At 39.0% G+C, this 22,009-nt stretch overlaps 2 protein-coding genes and 1 long non-coding RNA gene across 4 annotated transcripts in view; 2 read left to right on the forward strand and 1 right to left on the reverse strand.

Annotated features, from left to right (window-relative positions):
* Positions 1-22,009, reverse strand: part of LOC122658669 (E3 ubiquitin-protein ligase CHFR) — a 76,883-nt gene that overhangs the window by 27,891 nt on the left and 26,983 nt on the right. The window contains exons 8-12 of one of the 2 annotated variants that reach the window (XM_043853720.1): positions 18,142-18,232; positions 5,855-5,962; positions 1,364-1,464; positions 1,044-1,109; positions 881-968 (exon numbers count right to left, since the gene is read on the reverse strand). In XM_043853720.1, coding sequence (XP_043709655.1) covers positions 881-968; positions 1,044-1,109; positions 1,364-1,464; positions 5,855-5,962; positions 18,142-18,232 — 454 coding nt within the window. The remainder of the gene's footprint in view (positions 1-880; positions 969-1,043; positions 1,110-1,363; positions 1,465-5,854; positions 5,963-18,141; positions 18,233-22,009) is intronic. The other variant, XM_043853721.1, reaches the window with a different exon arrangement.
* Positions 457-11,418, forward strand: LOC122658670. The gene is made up of 2 exons (XM_043853722.1): positions 457-463; positions 10,733-11,418. The coding sequence occupies exon 2, from the start codon at positions 10,769-10,771 to the stop codon at positions 11,363-11,365; it is 597 nt and encodes a 198-aa protein (XP_043709657.1). The 5' UTR covers positions 457-463; positions 10,733-10,768; the 3' UTR covers positions 11,366-11,418.
* Positions 12,253-12,535, forward strand: LOC122658671. Its single transcript, XR_006332476.1, has 2 exons — positions 12,253-12,379; positions 12,479-12,535. It is a non-coding gene; the product is annotated as an uncharacterized LOC122658671 (long non-coding RNA).

Raw genomic sequence — 22,009 nt, forward strand, 5'->3', positions numbered from 1 at the left:
GAAATTTTTATTCACCCAAAAAAATGTTATCATAACTAAAACCCACACAAGTAGGGGTGTGTCACAGCAGGCTATCCATAAACTAATAAGCCTGACTTATTGCCAATTTAAGCAGGTCAATCTTTGTATCTCTGTAGTTATGATTTATCTTCGTATTTAGGGAAGAAACTGTAAACTACCCTTTAGCCATAATACAGTTAATGAGTTACAACCATGGCAGATAACTAGATAAGTATTTGCCTTGTATACAACAAAAAAAGGTAGTAGCATTCCACTTTACACCAAATAAACCATTGAAAATCAATGAAAGTTCCTTTTATGTCAGTGCATCAAAATTAATCAAAATCTAACAATTCAATCAATCATATCCAAGGGTACACTGCCTTTGCGTTGAAGATTTGGTCCATAAGTTGGATGGTATACTTGGTCATGAATGGTTAAGCATTATGAATAAGCTAAGAAAGTTAGATGACATTTATATAATGGCCAAAAAATAGTTGCAAAACAGGTGAATTTTGTGAAGCTGTGGACGGACACAAGTGATTCTGGTAGCATCTGATCTCCATGTAATAATTGACACAAAACATAGCTCAATAGAGGATTCTAAGAAATAGAAAGACGGTGAAACCAGAAACTAATTGTAACACTTCAATAACAACAACAGTAACAGGTTGGAGGTTCAACATCTGATGATGGACACTTCTACAGGTAGAAATGAAAAATTAAAATATTCTTATATGTGCTCCAGATGTGGGTGCAATACTAACATTTCAGCTAAAAGGACAAAGTAAAACAGACGACACAGGTTAACAAAATTAACCATCACCTGACTTTCAAACTTTGCAAATAAGATGTAAATAAAACAGTTAAGAGCAATTACCAATTTCTCTGTTGTTCAACTTAACTATCCAATCTGATATAATATCCTGCAATGTCTTCCCAGTCTGTCTAATGCACCTTTCTGTGATCTGAGAAAACAATTTATTATATGAGAGACAAAAGAATGAATTTCAGCTTTATTGTACAACCACAGGAATCCATACATCTTGCTCGACTGGATTATTTTGGTGTGCTGAAAAAGGAATTCTTGATATAGCATATTCTGAAATCTGCAAAGACACCAAAAACCATATTTTAGAAAAAGAAACTAGAGCACATCAAAGAAAAAGTTTTTTTTTCAGAGGGGGTTAAGTAAATTAGATGGAACATTTTGAGATTTTATGTACTCTTCTCACTGTCGTCCTTTATATTTTATTCATTTATGAATCCAGTGTAATTTCAAACCACTTAATGCATGGTAGACATGTGTGTGCATATTTTGGGAGATGTAATGTTTTAGGCCTTTGAACCAATTAGTGCATACAGGCTTGAAGCTCCCGGGAATGCAAACTGTGTGAAAGTCACTTCCAACAACCCCTAGAGCCTGCCAATATGCAGCACAAAAAGCTCTATCACATCCTAAACCTGCAAGAAGATAGAAAAATTCAAAAGCAAACTCCAAAGCAACATCAAATCAAAAGCATACTCCAAGATTTAGGTTCAATCAAATCCAAACGCTACATCAAACAAGACTAATAGTTTAAATTAAACTTTAGTAGGACCTCTTATAATCAATATATTGTACACAAGTATAATCTTGTATCTCATAAATTTTGAGAAACCAAGTAGGTTCTACAGTTCGTAAATAATATCTCATCAAGAACTAATAAAATGTAAAGAAAATTCTATCTGAATACTTAGTTACAAAATTTTTGTTGTATGGGCAGGGATCACAAGACACAAAATAGCCTGCAGATAATGGCCCAATTAACAGAAAACTCAGGCTTCTTTGGAAACCCTGTCGGGCTAGATTGAATTCTGGTGGTCTAAATTCCAGGATATGTTACTTGGACACTTAAAATTATGAGCTGTATCCATGTCCAGAACTCTATATAAGCCAATGAGAATGAACGAAATGGCATCTTTGCCACACCCAAGTTGTTTCTTTTGCCTTGTCCATCTAACATATATGCCAGGTTATAGAACAGAAACCAGACAAGAATAAATAGAAGTGATTTTCTAATAGATCTATAACCAGAACTTAAGGGCAATGAATAAAGCAGACTCAGGGAATAGAATCGAAGTAGGGATTGATAGAAACCAGAAGAAATTGATAGGAAGCTCTGCCCTCGGATTAGCCTTGCCTCAATTTTTGGGTCTTACCTCCACTGTATGGGCCCACCATGTTTGAACTATTAACCTCGCATTTTCAATGGATAAACAGAAGATGCCACCAAGTTGCCAAAGTTTTGGGTCCTCTTTGTATATGGCCATGGTTGGTTCTAATAATTTATAGAGATGGGAGGAAATGATTTTAGAAGATGGGTCCTGATTACTTTTCTTGACATCTTGAGTTTAAAGGCTACTTTTCTTGTAAAGTATTAATACAACTATACAAGTCAAAGAAAGTTGTTAAAATGAATTCTCAACCAATTTTTAAAACTTTATATCTCTAGATTGGAAAATGGGATATGGCAGAAATTTACCAGACTGATAAATGATTTTGTGGACAACATGTTAACAAATATAAGCCCCACCAGACATGCAATATGTAAGATTTTTGGGCTATAAAGGAAATGTTTTCCAATCTAAGTTATTAAAAGTAGTAATAAGTAACAAAATGTTACTTACTACCATGGTTCGAAAACTCGTTTCGTTTTGGTATTTCGGGCTGACTGAAATATCCGATATTTCGGATATTTCGGTCCAAATATTGCATTTTTTTGCATGGTTTCAATAGGTCATTTTGGTGGGTTTTAGGCCAAGTTAAGGCCTAAAACTTCATGGAAACCCTATTTTAGGCTATATAAACATATGTAAATGTTCAAATTCCAAAAATAGTCACCCAAAGTGGTGTTTTGGATTTGCACCATTGATTGGTAGCATACGGTCAAATCATAATATATAACTTAGTTAATTACACATACACATTGTTTAAAACTTTAAGTACTAGAGGACATAATAAATTAATAATTAATAAGCAATTTAAACAAGTAAATTCACTTGGAAACATAAAGTGAATAGCTCATTGACTCATAAGTCATAGCTAAAGTCATAATATTAAGTACAATAAGTCAATAACAACTTAACAAGATGATATTAATATCCCAAATTCCCAATACAAGTCAAGTAGTCATCAAGTGACGCAAATGTTTACAAATATTCTAATAATAATTACTCCGCCATCCAGCATCAAACCCACTCATAGTCTGATGGAGCCGGCGTGCAATGTTCTCCAACTATAGGACATGAATGCCACGTCATAGCCTAGGAGAAGAAACGAGTGTAGTCATCCACAGTTGCCATGTAAATTGCCTCATCAACATGCTGAAGGTAACCATTGTTGGAGTTATTAGCAAGGGAAGTATTGGTCTCTCTTCCCCAACTCCGATGTAGAATGAGTGAAAAATGAGCAAATTGCATCAAAAACTCGAAAAATACCACTCTTGTGAGCTCTCGGTCGAAATTTCGACCGAGAGTCACAAGATAGTGTATAAATAGAAGGGAATTTTTGTAATTAAAGCTCAATATCTCACGAGATGGTACATTGGCTCGAAATATCGCGAGATGATTGAAATTTTGATCATTGTATTTTTTCATATCGAATTGCCATTTCGTTTTGGACAGGTCAAGATACTCGAAATTCTCGAGATCTCAAACGAAATTTCACGAGTTTTAGTACTATGCTTACTACTACTTGTAATATTAAAATCTTACATATTAGTAAATGTAAATAACTATTAGAAGAACCCAGGAAGTTATTTACCACAATAGTACATGTTATAATAATTTTTTAGAACTATGTCTCACACTCTCACATAACTCCTAGAACTCATTTTACCAAAATACTCTCTAATGCCATCCTATATATGGATATCAAACTAGAGTGGTAGCCTAGTAAGACAATGATTCCAGCAAAACTGAAGTATGCTATTGCTACCTATACAGCAAGATAAAGCATGTAACCAGGCCAAAATTTTGTCATTGTCTCCAAACTCAAATAAATTTGTAGCTTCTCTTTCCCTAACCTTGGCCACACTAACCCTTCTTCTCATTCCCTATGACAGATAAAGGAAAAGACAACTTGTGATTAAAAAACAGAATCCAGTTGGGCTAATAATTCAGGCTTATCCCAACTCAAACCGATTTAACTAATTTCACTTCCCTCAGAATGAATGCCAAGTACCCTAACTCAAAGTAGAACAAGGAGAAAGAAATACAATTTCAATTAGAAACTTTAGTAGAACAATACTTGGAGAGTTGGAGATGGGAACACAATTTATGCAATAGGGGGAAATTGAAAGAACTTAATTGAATTGATTCACAATTGAAACAAATTTGAACTGAAGGTCTAGAGGCCCACAGAACCATGAGGTTTTAGAAAGCTAAACTTCTCCCTCAGCATGAATGTTGAGATCTGACAGCTGTCAATTCTGCTCAGAATTCAACTTCAAGATTGATGAGCAAAAGGAGTATTTAATGTACTAGAACAGTAAAACCAAATGGAGAAGAGATATAGCAAAGAAAATTTGCGCAACACCAGAATAGAAATTTCAGAAGGGCCGTAACCAAGTGCAAGTCCCGCTTTAGCAGGGTTCCGGAGGGGCGGACTGGGGTCGATCCTACCCTTGGCATTTTTTGCACAAAAAATAGAACTGAAGTTCAAATCAGATCCAGAAAAAAGACCTGTTGAATCAGCCTACAAGCAGGTCATCCAACAGAGGTTGAATGAAGCAGCAAAACTACATTAATTAAACTGAAAAATCGTTCAGACCAGAGTTCGACTGATGATTAGCACTAACTAAATGCCACACAATTAACTGAAGGAGAATGCAGCAGCAAAACAGTAACAAGAAAATGCACATGACTTTTACTAATATAATCAACCGAAAGTTGTCAAGGCGACTAGGCAACCTACTGCGTTGGAGCAGCACTTAGGTGACAAGACGTCGGCCGATGCACTCTAGGTGTGCATTGATGATTATGTCATAGTTATCAAGGCAGCAAGGCAACCCTGGCATTGGAGAGGGTCCAAAATCAAGGTGACAGCAACAAGGCAGCAAGGTGCCCGCCTAGGCGCCCAAGGCAACCAAGGAGCCAGGACACCTAGGCGATGCCTTGGTAACTATGGATTATATGTAATATAGAAATGATAATTTTATATAATCATATTTATATGCAACATAGACATCATATCAATGCAATATGAAATAATTATGCTATCAATGGCCCAATATGAGAAAACCAACATATAATAAACAAAGCATAGGATATAATATAAATACATTCATCGAAAAACAAAGACATTACAAAAATAAACGTAAACTCATGAAGTATCAACAAGGCATGCTGTCACCTTGGACCAAAGAAAGAGCTTAGATGCCTAGACAATGCCTTGACAACTATGAATCAACCTAAAATCATCTTTACAATTGATTATCAGTGGTGTATTTACAAAACAAATCTCTGGAAAAGTAAATTCAGACTCACACTTTAATAAAAAAAACCAGATATGACTCTAACTGATGACACCAAACATGACTAGACTTTTTAATATGTAGCTACTAAAAGATTTAAAGAAATGACAAAAAACCAATGTCCCTACAAGCAATTAGAACTGATTACTTTGAACTCATTGTGTTCAACTGGCCTGAATTAATCCAATATTTATCAAAATAACTTTCCACCATGACATTAAGGCTTCATACAAGCAAGTAGAACTGATTACTTTGAACAATCAGAAAAAGCATATCCAACTTTTAAGGGAAATGATATAGAACAGAGAAACTTCTCATCAGATGGTAATAGTGGTTACAGTGTTGTGGTACACTAATATCAGTTCTGGATGGCATCATTCCCCCGCATGCATGACATTGTAGATGAGCTGTAGTCTGATTACACTGGAATCCACCAAACTCAGTTCCTGTTCGTTGTTTTTTAACGAGTTAGAAGAGTAACAAAATCAGAGATAAGAACAAAGATGAGAAGTAAATAAGCCAACCCAACCATATTTCTCCACACAAAGTAATTTTGCTATACACTCATACTCATACAGGGATTTCTAATCCACCCCACCCCCCCCCCCCCAAAAAAAAACAAAAAAACCTTGTCACAAACATAAGGGATTAATTTCTTTTTTCAGTAACCAAAAAATAGAATTGTTTCACTCCAATAAATGAAATATAAGTATAATTGATGCAATATCCATATACATGCAACCCCCATCTAAAGAAGAAAATAGAGAAACTTAATGAACAATTTGCAAAAGCTTATGATACACTTACATGTGTGTGGCTGGACCAGATGACCCAATCTGAAAACCCAGATCCAAACAAGGATATTGCTTCAATAGGGATTGTTGGTAGGGAATTTATTTTTATTTAAGGGGTTATGTAATTTGAGTTTTATTTTATTTTATATTATGGAGTTGGAAATGTAGGAGATTTGTTTCAGTTTTAGTTTCCTTGTTGGAGTCAATATAGTTGTAATCGATTTTCAAAGATTGGAATCATAGTTGTCATGGAGTCTAGTCGACCCTAGGCATAGGAGGGGAAAAACAAGGCAACACCAACAAGATGCCATTCCAGCAAAGGTAGCCTGGACAACTATGATTGGAATGGAATTTAAAATGTATGCTGCTGTGAGAGCCGAACGGTTGGTTCGATTTAGTACTATCTTCTCCTTCCCTCCCCCAATCTTCCTTTCTCAGGTTTGATTTTTCTTCTTTCGTTTTTTTCTATTCTTCTTCTTTCCTCTTCCTTTCTTCTTGTTTCCTCTCCTGTTATTTCCCTTTACTAGAGATACCCTGTTCTGGGGTGGGTATTGGGAAAGAGTGGAATCCCTAAACCTCATGATTCCTACAACCCTGCAAACATGCTCTCCATATCATCACCTAGCCATAGTCAAAACTAAGACCCATCTGAAATCCCAATGTATTGTAATCTAAGATCCATCTGAAATCCCAATATGTTTTATAGAGGTCTAAAAAAGTTTGAAAAGTCTAGGGAACTAGACTCGACGGGAGCTTACTAGAAACCACTGAAAATACAATGGGGGGAAAGCCCATATGGATGAGTTAGGACACCAGATTTGACGGCCAGCCTAGCAAGGGAATTCCAAATATATTCGACAGTCAACCTGCCAAATAATTTGTCCAAATGGCAGAAAAATGCCAGGGATGATGGAAAGGGTTCAAGGTATAGGCTTTCTCAAAACATCTTCCCTTATATTACATCCTTTGTTAGGTTTTAGAGTAGATGGAGAAGAAAGGAAAAAACTCCAAGAGAGCCAAGAGTTCAAACACGATTCTTGGGGTAAATCTGTTATGTCTCAAAACTAGAGACTAAAAAGCTTATATTGAAAAGAATGTATAATTACACTGAGGCCCTTGGCCTAATACAAATGAAACATAGAGTACATAAGTAGGGGTTATGTACATATATACCCCTGATACAACTATTCTTAACACTCCCCCTCAAGCTGGGTGGTATATGTCATACATACCCAGCTTGTCTAACATAAAACTGAAGTGATGAGAACTAAGTCCTTTAGTGAAGATGTCTGCCACTTGTTCATTTGTCTTCACAAAAGGAGTACAAATAGTCTTAGATTCTATCTTCTCCTTGATAAAGTGTCTGTCAACCTCAACATGCTTTGTCCGGTCATGTTGAACCAGATTGTGAGCAATACTGATGGCTGCCTTGTTATCGCAGTATAGACTCATAGGCTCAGGTGTCTCAAACCCCAATTCTTGAACAAGTTTCTTCAACCACAAGATTTCACACACACCATGAGCCATGGCTCTAAACTCTGCTTCAACACTTGACCTTGCTACCACAGGTTGCTTCTTACTTCTCCAAGTGACTAAGTTTCCCCCAACAAAAGTACAGTATCTAGAAGTGGACCTTCTATCCGAAATAGACCCGGCCCAATCAGCATATTTTTCAGCATCCACAAGAGGTTCACCACAATCTTCCCCTAGTTTGTGGTTCTGCTCAATAGGGGAGGAGATTGGTTTGCATCCTAAGTAGCCTGTCTCTATAAGTAGATCAAGAACAGAGATTGGTTTGCATCCTAAGTAGCCTGTCTCTATAAGTAGATCAAGAACAAACTTCCTTTGGCAAACATTGATCCCTTGCTTGGATCTTGAGACTTCAATCCCCAAAACATACTTCAATGGACCGAGATCTTTGATCTCAAACTGCCGAGCCAAATAAAGCTTAAGTTTTGAGATTTCAGCTTCACTGTTTCCCGTGACCACAATGTCATAAACATAAACAATGAGAGCTGTAGTGGTGCTGCCCTTCCTTTGTATAAACCATAGTTGTCAAGGCGTCGCCTAGGCTCCGCCTTGGCGTCCAGGCGGAAACCTAGGTATTAAGCGAGCCTACGCTTAACAAGACTCGTGAATGGCGGCCGACTTGACCATCTAGGTGTCGCCAAGGCGGTTAAAGCGACGCCTTGGGACGCCATGAGGGCAAGGCGAAAGCCAATATGGAGTGTGTATTTGTTTTTTATTTTTTTCATGCAGTTATATATTATTCTTTTTGTTTAATTGGTATTGGTTGGTGTATAATTATCTCACGTACGCTGCTACATGGGATAAATAGCCTTTACAACTAAAAATCTAAAATCCATAAATTCCTAAAGGTTAAAACGTAAATCTGTAAAAGGCTTTTAGCCTTTAACTTCTTCTCTAAGAAATTAAAAGTAAAACCCTCGACTCCTCTACGCAAGAGGTTGTGCGACACTGCAACCTTCCTCCTTCCTTTCCGGCTCTGGCAACAGCAACTCGACTCAGGCGAAGGCAAAGTTTCCTCCTACCTCTCGAGTCCTCTGCGCAAAAGTCGAAGCTTCCTCCTCCTCCTACCTTTACGGCAAGGTAAGTCTCTACTCCCTATGCTTCTTCTCTAACGGTAACTTCGATCTTCTTTTTTTTTTTTTTTTTTTGCTTGGTAACTTCGTGGTTCTATGATGCTTCTTCTCTGTAGTCTGTAACGGTAACTTCTTGTCTTTTTTTTTTTTGGCTTCATTGCTTTGCAACTTATATAGTTCTACTTCTATGCTTCTTCTTCTCTGTAGAGTAACGGTAACTTCTTCTCTGTTTTTTTTTTTTTTTTTTTTATTTGATAACTTCTATCGATGCTTCTTCTCTGTAGTCTGTAACGGTAACTCTCCTTTTTTTTTTTGCTTGGTAACTTCTTCTGCTTCTTCTTCTCTGTAGCGTGTAATGCCTGCTGCTGCTGCTTTTTTTTTTATTTTTTTAAGTCTGTAACTGTAACTTCTAAGCTTCTTCTGGTTCTTCTATGTTGCTTTTTTCTTTTTTGGCTTGGTAACATGGTTAACTACTGCCTGCTGCTTCTCTGTAACGCACTAACATCCTACTGCTGCTGCTGCCGCTTCTTCTCTGTTTTTGTTTTTTTATTGGTTGACTGCTGCTGCTTCTTCTTCTTCTTCTTCTTCTTCTCTGTAGTACTAACAACTACAGCAATTGCTCAAGAGATTTGGTTCTGCTACTTCTTCTCTGCTGTTTTTTTTTTTTTTTTTTTTTTTTTGGCTTGGTAATGGTATTATAGACTTATATTAACTTGGTAAACTGCTGCCTGCTGCTTCTCTGTAACGCTCTAAGCCTCTAACTGCTGCTGCGTCTTCTCTGTTTTTTTTATTGGTTAACTGCTTACTGCTGCTGCGTCTTCTCTATTTTTTATATTGGTTAACTGCTTACTGCTTCTTCTTCTTCTCCGTTGTACTAAGTACTAACAGTCTAACACTTGCTGCTGCTTCTTCTTCTCTGTTTTGATGTTCTCTTTGTAGTGGAGAATACCTGCATCACTAAAATAGATTAGTCAGATACTAGAAATCTAGAATATTAGATACTGATGTAGCTTCCCTGCTTCTCTATTTTTTTTGTCCCCTTTGCAATGACATGATGTGATGATGAATTGATGTTAGAGCAATGGATGCTGATGCTGCTGCTGCTTTTTTTTTCTTTGCAACATTTTTTTCTTTGAAAGTATGAATCAGAGATTCAGATTTCAGAATCATGATGATGAATCAAAATCATGATTTCCTTTTTTTTTCTTACCCTTCTTGCTTCTATGTTTTTCCTTTTCCTTTTTTTGTAGTTACTTTTATCCCTTGGCAGTTGGCACATTGCAAGCCTGCAAAGTATTGAATATTGATTCATTACACAATGGATAGCAACAGCGAGGGTGGTAATGTTGGCGTCGCTAGTAGTGGGGCTGATAATGGCAGTACTGCGGGGTATGATCCATTCAAAGACCCAAAGAGGAAGGCCAAATCAAATGACCCAGGGTGGAAGTATGGGTATTGGCCTGACCTTACAGACAAAAATCTTGTCAAATGCAATCTGTGCAAAAAAGATCTCAGAGGTGGGATTAAAAGGATAAAGCAACATTTGGTGGGTGGCTATGGAGATGTTGCGAAGTGCACCAAGACAACTACAGCAATTGCTCAAGAGATGAATGAAGCTTTAATGCGCAATAGGAAGAAGAAGGCAGCAGATATATTGGATGATGATGATGATGATGATGATGATGATCATGAGGGAGGAGGAGGAGAAGAGACATCTCTACAGGTTGAGCAGATACAGTCTCAATCTGGTCCTAGTACTGGTAGGTCTCAATCTTCTTCCAAAGTGATTCCAAGCTCTGGTACAGCTGAAAAGAGAAAGAGGAATGTCATAATTCAGCCACAAGTAAGGGGTCCCATGGATGCTCATGTGAGACGGACACCTGAACAAGTGGTTGCTGATAGGAGGCTTAAAGGCCGTAACCAAACTACAATAGAGAACCGGATGAGATCAGCTGAAGAGAAAAAGAGAGTTGATAATCATATTGTCGATTGGCTTTATGAGTGTGGGATTCCATTTAATGCACTAAAGTCAAGAAGCTTTGAAGTGATGATTGAATCCGTTGCACAATATGGGTCAGGAAATAAGCCCCCTACTTATCATGAAGCGAGGGTGCCTTTGTTAAAGTCAGCAAAGGAGAGAACTGCAGAGATGAAAAAGACCTATGAAGGGTATTGGAAGCAGTTTGGATGTACACTCATGTCTGATGGGTGGAGAGATAAAAAGGGAAGACATTTGATCAACTTCCTTGTCAACTGTCCGGAGGGGACTTATTTTATGGGTTCTGTTGATGCATCAAGTTATGTACAAGATGCAAATACCTTGTTTCAATTACTTGATAGCAAGGTAGAAGAAATTGGGGAAGAATATGTTGTGCAAGTTGTTACAGATAATGCTACCAATTATAAAGCAGCTGGTGCATTGTTGATGAAGAAGAGGACAAGGCTCTATTAGACTCCTTGTGCAGCCCACTGCATTGATCTTATGTTGGAAGATATTGGTAACTTGAAGGCATACAAGAAGGTGATAGTGAAGGCTAGGAAAATAACAACATTCATCTACAGACACACACGCCTTCTAGATGCCATGAGAGCTAAAACAAATGGGAGAGATCCTGTGAGGGCTGTTGTAACAAGATTTGCAACTTCATTTCTAACACTCCAGAGCTTATTGAGGCATAAGGATGACTTGAGGCATTTATTTATTTCTGATGATTGGAAGCATTCTTATTTGGCAAAGACAGAGGCAGGAAAGAAAGTGGCTGAAACGGTCTTTGCTATTACATTTTGGAATGGTGTGGAAGACTGTATCAGAGCATGAAAACCACTTATTGTTGTTTTGAGGATTGTAGATGCTGATGAGAAGCTTGCCTTGCCTGAAGTCTATATTGCCATGGAAGAGGCTAAAAAGATGATTAAGAAAAATTTTGGGGATAAAGAGAGGTTGTGGAAGAAAGTCATAAATATTGTTAATAGGCGATGGGAGTGTCAAATGGAGCGCCCATTGTATGCTGCTGCATTGTTTCTTAATCCTGGGAAGTTTTTTCAGTATTCAGAAGCTGAGGATTATCAAATGAAACAGACTTCACAAACGACTTTTAATCAAGTCACCTTAAGATTAGTGCCTGATGTATCTTTACAAGACAAGATATTACATCAGGCTGGTGAATATAGAAATGCTCAAGGTCTTTTTTCGAGTAGTATGGCCATTAGACAACGGACAACTATGAATCCTAGTAAGTAGCTAATTGCCTAATTATTTTATATTATTTAGTTATTTTGTTTGTAGTTTGCACCTACTTTGTATGATATATTAATCCAATTTTTTTTATTATATTTATACGTTATAGTTCTTTGGTGGGATACACATGGAGGTGATGCTTTTGAGCTTTCAAGGATTGCACGGCGTTTACTGGGCCTTTGTTGTACCTCTTCTGGTTGTGAGCGCAACTGAAGCACATTTGATTTTGTAAGTATTTTGTGATTACATTTATTTTTTTTATTTTTAGACTTTTAATTTTGTTATTAGTTTATAGAAGAATGACTTGGGATCCTCTATTGAATTCAGATTCACACCAAGAAGAGGAATAGACTAGAACATGAACGTTTGAATGATCTAGTCTATGTTCAATATAATCGCCGCCTTCAAGGCGTGAGGAGAATAGAAATTATGATCCCCTATTGCTTGATGAGTTAGACTGGACTAGTGAGTGGATGGTTAGTCAACCAATGGATGATTTAGTCCATCCCCAGGATGATCTCACATGGGGCGCTGCTAATAGAGCAATGGGGGCATCTACATCATTTGAAGGCCAAAACCGAGCAAAGAGAGCTCAACCATCAACCTCTTGAGCAATCAACTCTTACGCACGTCGTAATCGAGGGATAGCCCAGACGGCTAATGTTGAAGATGATTCAGGATCAGATGGAGAAATGGTAGAAGAGGAAGATGTGAATGACGACGGGGATGTCATAGATAATTTTGGAGAAAGGGCACGTGGTTCCATGGAACAACAAGAAGAAGATCATGATCATAATTTTTTATGATGATTTCGATTAAATCATTTGACAAATGTATTTGGATATTATGGATATTTTGAGTCTTTGACATTGACACTTAACTTGACTCTTGAAGTCTTGAGTATTTGAGTATTTGACTGCTTAAACTAGGATATTTTGAGTCTTTCATATTCTTCATTTCTTCGTCTTATTTCCTTTTTCCTCCCTTCATTTGATTTATTTCTTCTTTCTTCTCTATTAATTGTTTTTAACAATTAGCATGCTTACTTGCATTGTTAATTTTCAGGATTGATACATGGAGTCATGGACAACATGAACATCCTGATTCTTGAGTCTTGAGTCTTGAGTCTTGACAGTTGACATCTCTACAATTTTTTCATTTTCTTGGTAGCATCCTGGTTAAGGTATGCTATGCAACTATGTCTTTTATGAAATGATGATAATAACACATTTTTTATCTAGGACTTAGTGATTAACCGATTACTAAATAAGAGAATGTTGATTAGTCATTTGTGATTTTGTGCTATGTCTTTTAGTTTTTTAATTAATTTATGATGTTTGATTATTTTGAATTTTTATGTGTCATGTATGATTTTTCATTTTGATGACTTAAGGTGGCTTAAATTTAATTTTTAATGATATAAGGTATGATACTATGATGCATCATGCCATCATGTATTGACTATTGAATGTTTGGGGGGAGGGGAGGGAGAAAACTAACACTAGACCGCCTTTACCGCTTAGGCGGCCGCTCTACCGCCTAAGCGCTTAGACAGGCCTCCACCGCCTTGGACCGCCATGCCACCGTGACAACTATGGTATAAACAATGTGTGATTAGCTTGGCTTTGAGTATACCCATTTTGGAGGAGGGCTTGTCTAAACCTCTCAAACCAAGCCTTAGGAGACTGTTTGAGTCCATAGAGAGCCTTCCTAAGACGACAAACTTTCCCATTGTCACCAGTATGCTTGAACCCAGGAGGATAATGCATATATACCTCTTCTTCTAGGTCACCATGTAAGAATGCATTCTTCACATCAAGCTGGTACAATGGCCAATCAAGATTTGCAGCCACTGAGAGAAGTACACGGATGGAGTTGTGCTTGGCCACTGGAGCAACGGTCTCCAGATAGTCAATGCCATACACCTGTGTATAACCCTTGGCGACAAGTCTTGCCTTATATCTCTCCACAGTACCATCAAACTTGAACTTGACCGTGAAAACCCATCTGCATCCAACAGGGACTCTCCCTTAGGGAGCTCAACAAGGTCCCAAGTGTGATTCTTCTCAAGAGCCAACATCTCTGTGTTCATCGCTGCTCTCCATTTTGGATCTGCCATAGCCTCTGCTACATTCTTGGGAATAGATATGGAAGAGATAGCCACAGAAAAGGATATACCTGTAAGGGAGATAGAATCATAGGAAACAAACTTTGCAATGGGATTAGTACATGCCCGAGTTCCCTTGCGGTGGGCAATAGGAAGATCTAAGTCTGAGGATAGAGAAGTAGAAGGCGGCATACCTGTCTCGATGGATGGAGGTTCAGGATGAGGAGACGAAGAAGGGTTTTGGCCAGTCTTCTTTATAGGAAGCCATGTAGCCGGAGTTCTCCTGTCCTTCGTATACACTAGTAGCTCCCCCTATTCTCTGTTCACCTGTGCACTAGGAGGCTCCCCCTCAACCACATTATCCACAGAACTTTTCTTTCCCTTGTCAATCTGAAAAGGAGAAATAAGAACAGGGAAGGAAAGGGGAACAGAAACAAACTCTGGAACCTCTTCACCCTCAACACCACCAAGAGATGAACACTCCCCCTGAAGAGGTGACTGAAAATATGGGATGGTTTCAAAGAACCGGACATCTTTGGAGAGAAGCCACCGACGAGTAGGGGGATGATAGCACTTATAGCCTTTGGAGGTAGAGGAATACCCCAAAAAGATACACTTGAGAACCTTAGGATCCAATTTAGTGCGGGCAAATTTGCTAATATGGACATAGCAAATTCACCCAAACACCCTTGGTGGAAGGGAGAAGGAAGAAGAACAGGGAAGTAAGACATCAAGGGGAACTTTGAAGTTCAAGACACTGGACAGCATATGGTTAATAAGAAAGACAGCAGTTAATATGGCATCTGACCAAAAAATTTTGGGAACATGCATAGTAAACCAAAGAAGATCTAGCCACTTCAAGAAGATGGCGATTTTTGCGTTCAGCCACCCCATTTTGTTGTGGGGTATCGACACAGGCCACCTGATGAATAATGCCATGGTCAGAAAAGAAGGTTTCCAAACCACTATACATATACTTCCCACCTTTGTCAGAACGGACAACTTGGATCCAAGTTTGAGATTGGGTATACACTAACTCATAAAAAATTTTAAATGCAACATAGACATCACTCTTGTGTTTCAACAAGTAAACCCAAGTAAACCGAGAATAGTCATCAATAAAAGAAACAAAGCATCGGAAGCCACGCAAAGAAGCAACAGGGGAAGGTCCCCAAACATCAGTATGGATAAGATGAAAAGGTGAAGTAGATCTATTACCATTAGATGCATAAACTGTTTTACAACTTTTGGCAAATAGACAAGGTTCACAATGAAAAACATGAGTGATAGGAAAAGAAGAAAGTAAATGAGGCAACAGTTTCCTCATAACAGAAAAAGAAGGGTGGCCCAAACGACGATGCCACAACAAAATATCCTCCCGAGTACATCCACCTCCTTGCCCACAAACATAGGATTGAGCTTGCACAACAGAGGAAGCACCAGTCTCCAAAACATACAAACCATTAGTTTCATGACCACTGCCAATCACCCTCCTCGTCACCAAATCCTGAAAGAGACAATGAGTAGGGAAGAAGGTGACAAAGCAGTTCAAGGATTTAGTCAATTGGCTAACTGAAAGAAGGTTAGTAGCAAAGTTGGGAACATGAAAGACTGACTTCAAGGGTAAACAAGGTGTAACCCGGATATCGCCCTTACCAGAGATAGAGAATGAACCATCAGCAATTTTTACCTTATCTTTCCCGGAACAGACAAAATAGGAATTATACAGCTGAGACCTACCAGTCATATGATCCGTGGCACCCAAGTCAATGACCCAAGGTATGGTGCCGGAGGAGGAAGAGGCCTGCAATGCCGTGGAAGTAGGAGTAGCACAGGACCCATCCTGGTGAGCTACAATTCGACGAAAGGCAGCAATGTCTTCTTTGGATAGGGATGATGAATCAGCTTCAGTGACCCCAACATGAGCCTTAGGCCCCTTCTTCCGTTGTCCCTTCAGTCCCCCTGATGAACCAGGAGAAGGCTTCCCATGAAGATCCCAGCAAAAATCCTTTGTATGCCCAGATTTGCCACAATGGTCACAGAGGAATCGGCCCTTCGTAGAGCCCTTAGCAGCCCCCTTATCAGCTCCCTTAATGGAGTCCTGAGGGGTGGAAGAAATAAGAGCAGAATGCTCAACAGTGGAGTTAGGAGTAGTCCCCATGGCACCCCTATGGGTCTCCTCACTCTGTAGATAGCCACAAACCTCCTCCAGTGAGGGAAGACTTGGTCGGCCAAGGATTTGTACCCTAAAAGGTTCAAATTCAGAGTTAAGGCCGCCAAGAAGAAATAGGATCCTCTCTTTCTCAAACAACCGGTGCACCTTGACCTCATCCTCAGGACACAACTGAAGATCTCTATAATGATCATACTCCTCCCACAGGCCCACGACAAGACTATAGTAATCAGAAATGCTTCTATCACCCTGACACAGGCTGACAATCTGTTGGGGAAGTTGGTACACCTTTGTAGAGTCCCAAACTCTATTAAAGATACGAGCCACATTATCCCAAATGGCCTTGGCAATCTCTTTGCCCATAAACCTCCTGGCAATCTCAAGCTTCATGGAGAAAAGAAGCCAAGCCATCACAAGAGAATTCTCAATGTCCCATTTGGGATACCCTTGCTAGGTAGGAAGGGGAACTTTGATGATGCCATTTATGTACCCCATCTTTCCCCTACAACGAAGAATCAATTTCATAGATCGGGGCCAATCAAGGTAATTGGTATTGTCCAACTTGACAATCGGAAGCTGCACATTGGGGTTCTCATATGAAAGGACTGGGGAGGATGCAGCCGTAGGGTCTGCAAATAAAGGCAGGTCTGTTTCAACATTTTTGTCACCCATATTGATCCCAAATCACACACTTAAAGGGTCCAAACAACAGTACTTCAAGCACAACAGCTTCTCCTCAAACACAACAGTCAAAAAACAGAGGAAAAACACAGGCAAGAACTGAAAAAGGCATGTAAAACTTCAAACAATCATCAAACTGCAGCGAAATGACAAAGACAAACCTTCTTCAGCAAAAAATGATGCCAAGTAGCCCAGAAAAAACAACCAACAAAGCTCTACTGATGAGCTTTGTCACTTCAAGAACCCCAGCTGGCGGAAAAAATTGTAGAACAGGTCTGGCCGAACTTCAGCTTCTACCCTTTGATGCTTCAAATGGGCTTGAGATGATCCAAAGAGAAGAAAAGGGACTTCCAAACGAAGCTACAGCCTCTGGTTGCTCTCCATTTGGATGTCAAACAAACAAGAAACAGCTTTATGAAGATACCATAAGGTTACCTTCGAGTACCAGCAAAAACCAGGAAATGAAGGCTAGCCCTAGCCTTCCAAGCAACCTTCAAACACCTTCAAACTCCAGGAACAAACTGCTCTGATACCATGTTAGGTTTTAGAGTGGATGGAGAAGGAGAAGAAAGGAAAAAACTCCAAGAGAGCCAAGAGTTCAAACACGATTCTTGGGGTAAATCTGTTATGCCTCAAAACTAGAGACTAACAAGCTTATATTGAAAAGAATGTATAATTACACTGAGGCCCTTGGCCTAATACAAATGAAACATAGAGTACATAAGTAGGGGTTATGTACATATATACCCCTGATACAACTATTCTTAACATCCTTGACAATATAAAATGAAGAATGATAATCGACATTTGACCCCGAAACTAGAATCCTAAACCCTCTTAAAAAAACCCTAATTAACCGCTAACCCGTTCCCACCACCTATTCCCTTAAGCTGTATATCTTTAATAACCTAGATTGTCATTACAACATATGTGATAGAGGTTAGCCAATGAAAGTAATACAAAAACTAGCAGTCGAGTTAATAACATATAAAATTCTTAATGAAAATTGGTTTAAGAAGCTAATCTTACCACATTGAGGGCAAGGAAACTCTGGGCCAATACTTTCCTCGTTTGGTGGTGAATATGGCCTTTTTCGACGAGTTTTTCCAGTCCTTACAACCTGAAAATGAGTCATGAATACAATATATATGAGGATATTAACGAACATAGTCATTGCGGAACCTAATTAGAGCACCTAAATTTATGTAATGTCACCAAAACACAATCAACAAATGGAAATCAATCTAAAAAATAACTAGAGTCATCTGAGTATAATACTTCAGGAACAGTCAGAAAAATGTCAAACTGAGTTGGCTACACAAAAAGTGTCCAAACGTTACCCGGGGTACCCCTTTCCGTGTGGCAAACCCCCTTCGTTTAAGTAGTCCAAGTTTAGATTAAAGTAAGGTCTTTACTGCAAGTTTCAGTATGAATCAGCAAAGAGTCTAAGATTACAGGTCACAGGATAACACCAATTTTCAGAATTGAATAGGATGAAGCATACACACTGTCGTTCCTCGGGGAATTTTACTAGCTACTGTTTTGATGCTATACTGCCATTATGATTTTTAAGCGTTAAATTCAGTATTCATTGAAATTGCCTGGTTCATTCATCTGATTTTCATACACAGGTTAATAATTCAACTTAAAGCCTTCTTCTATTGTTCTTTCTTTAAATTATTAATTAGTTTTTAGTAATCAAGAGCTTCGAACTGGTGTATTTCCTAGTTCTATACATTTCAACCAATTTATTGCTTCCCCTGAATTTCATTGCCAATTAAATTTTCTCTTCAATATCATATTTAGAAAACAGGCCTATAACAATCTTCCATGAATTTGAGTAAAAACTGATTTCTCTCAACAACGCTTTCCACTTTTTCCTCGTTCTATTTTTCAAACTTCATCCGATGCTGGCATCATTTGATCAACTTTCTTAAATTGACTCCCTTGAGACCCTGTATCTCATCTTCTTTATTTTGAAATTAAGTTTCTTCAGTTCTTCATTTTTTTTCCTAGCCTCTAAAGATAACCCTAGTAAGGAGTGGTTACTGACAAAGAGGTTATCCGCGTTTAATCAGTTGGACTCATTACCCACAGGAATTGTTTTTGTTGGAAGTTTGGAACTATTCCACGATCATCCCCATAAGGGCCATATATATAAGGACTAATAAAGTAAGGATGTGGTGGATCTTCTTGTCAGTCAGAATCAGTCCGCCTTCATCCCTGGTAGAAGTATTTCTGACAATATCCGCCTTTGTAATGAGATTGTCCGAGGTTTTGAAAGGAAAAATCACTCTTCATAAAGCTTTTGACTCTCTGAGATGGGATTTTATTACAAAAGTCTTGATCAAGATGAGGTTCCCTATGGTATTCATCCATTGGATTCACTGCTGCATTTCCACCCCCAGGTTCTCGGTGCTAGTTAATGGCAGCCCAGCTGGTTACTTTTCCTCTACTGTTGGTGTGCGTCAAGGCTGCCCCCTTTCTCCATACCTCTTCACCTTAGCTTTGGAAGTTCTATCCAGGGAAATCCAATTATGCACTGATCAGCAGCTCATCTCCCCTATTCCCAAATGCAAAGCCCTCAAGCTTTCCCACTTGGCTTTCACTGATGATCTCATGATCTTCTCCAAGGCTTCCATAGCCTCCTTTGAGTCCATCATGAACTGTTTGCAGCACTTTCAAGGCTTATCGGGGCTTCAAACCAACCCCCTCAAGTCTCTTCTCTTCCTTGCTGGAGTTCCTGATGAGGTAAAAGAAGTTCTGAAGAGTATATGTGATTTCAGTATTGGTCAGCTTCCTGTGAAATATCTGGGCCTTCCTTTGATCCCGGCAAGACTTTCGGCTCATCACTGCACTCCTATGCTGGATCTTATCAAGAAACGGCTCCAACTCTAGAAGGGCAAGCTTCTATCTTATGCAGGTCGTTTGGTGCTTGTCAAGTCTGTCCTCCAAGCCTCCTACATAAAGGAAGTGAACCAAGCCAGCATTATCAAATTGTTGTGGAAGATTGTGTCTAAGGCTAAAAGTATTTGGGTAGAGTGGATATATTCGGGCCTTCTCCGTTCTGACTCTATTTGGACTATCCATTTATCTTCGGATGCTTCTTGGACCTGGCGCAAAATTATGGATATCCGGCCCTTGGTTCTTGGCTCTATCCAAGCTCACATTGGTAATGGGAACTCCACTCAGCTATGGTTAGATCATTGGCATCTTTTGGGAGTCCTGCTTCACCATGTCAACCCTAGATTGATCTATGGTTCTGGGCTGCCTAGAAATGCCTTGGTGGCTGATATTCTTAATGCTGACGGACGGGACCCCCCTGATTCCTCTACTCCAGCTCTAACCTCTATCTAGAACTTATTGCCTTCTATTTCCAGAAGACCCTTCATAAGGGATGACTGTGTTTCTTGGCTGCCTAGTTCTTTGGGTAAGTTCAGCTCCAAATCTGCTTGGGATCTTGTTAGAACTCATCTCCCGCTTGTTCCTTGGAGGAAACTCGTCTGGTTCAAGCACCACATCCCTAGACACAGCTTCACGGCTTGGAGAGTCTTCTCCAACTGCCTCCCAACGCAAGCTTTCCTCAGACATCGCCACATTATGGTCTCTCCCAGTTGTGACCTATGTTGGAATGGGATCGAAGATACTAACCATCTCTTCTTTGAGTGCCCCTTCTCCTGCTCTATCTGGAAAGGGATTTCTCCAAATGCTGGCCAAGAAACCGGAGGATCCTCCCTTTTGACCGTGAATGGATTTGGGTGGACATGACCTTTGGTGGTTCTACTCTTTGTGATGTTATTGGGAAGATGGCTTTCTCTATTGCCATCAACCACATTTGGATGGAGCGCAATCTTCGGAAATGGACCTCCAAATCCAGATCTGCTAATCAGATTTGGGAGTCCATCTCTTTTGAAATCAAATCTAAGCTTAGTTTGGTTGCTCCGACTTCTTGTAATGACACCCCAAGGAACAAACTAATTGTTGTATCTTGGGGTCTTTCTACTCTCTCCCTTGTCCTAGCAGGCTCCCCTGTTTGAGCTTCTACTGCTGGTTCTTGCTTTCCTCCCTCCTATTTGAGGGCTGTTTCCTTTTAGTAATGAAATTTTTATTCACCCAAAAAAAATAAAGTAAGGATCTCATTTAGTGCTAACAAGTTTTTGCCCTAAATATTGTTACTTTACTATCTGAGACATTGGACCACGAAAGTTTTTGAATTCTACAACCTAATACTAACCCACTGCTTTTGACTTATACACTTATATCCATCTAACACCCATAGTTTGAAAACTCGCCGAAATCTAGGCAAAATATCGAAAATCTCGGATATCTCGACCTGCTCGAGATGAAACCATATACGAAACATAAGACATGCAATGTTTCGACCGAGAAAACTGAAATTTCGGCGAGATTTTGGTACTATTTGTAACATCTCGTTGAAATGTTACAATGCTTTATATAAAGAGGTATGGCCTTGCAAGTTCTATTTGAAATTTTGACAAACTCAATTTTTTCATGGGTTTCGACCTAGAGAAGGGGGGAAAGCCTGGAATCTTGGTGTTTTTTTTGCCACATCACCACTCAATACTACTAGGAATCTAGGATACACTATTGGGGGTTACCCCATCACTACAAAGACATCAATTGCTGCTTATTGGGGAAGATTTGGCCATATTCAACTATTCAGGTAAACTTACTATTCCCAAAAACTATTTTTTGAAAAAAAAATGGCAAATACTTGTTGTATGGGAGTAAAGTTTTTATATGCCGAACACTAGAGGTCAATCACTCAATCTACGACATCACGGTGTCGATTTTTTTTTCTGTTTATATATTGATTTTTTCTTTTTCTGGTAAGAAAAATTGATTTTCCTACAATAAAAATGTGAAAAATTACGAT

Source organism: Telopea speciosissima, chromosome 4 (genome assembly GCF_018873765.1).
Source record: "Telopea speciosissima isolate NSW1024214 ecotype Mountain lineage chromosome 4, Tspe_v1, whole genome shotgun sequence".
Classification (NCBI taxonomy): Eukaryota; Viridiplantae; Streptophyta; class Magnoliopsida; order Proteales; family Proteaceae; genus Telopea; species Telopea speciosissima.

What these genes read in the sequence shown, in the direction of transcription:
- LOC122658670 (XM_043853722.1), top strand. Translation starts at nt 10,769, where the DNA reads ATGGATGCTCATGTGAGACGGACACCTGAACAAGTGGTTGCTGATAGG.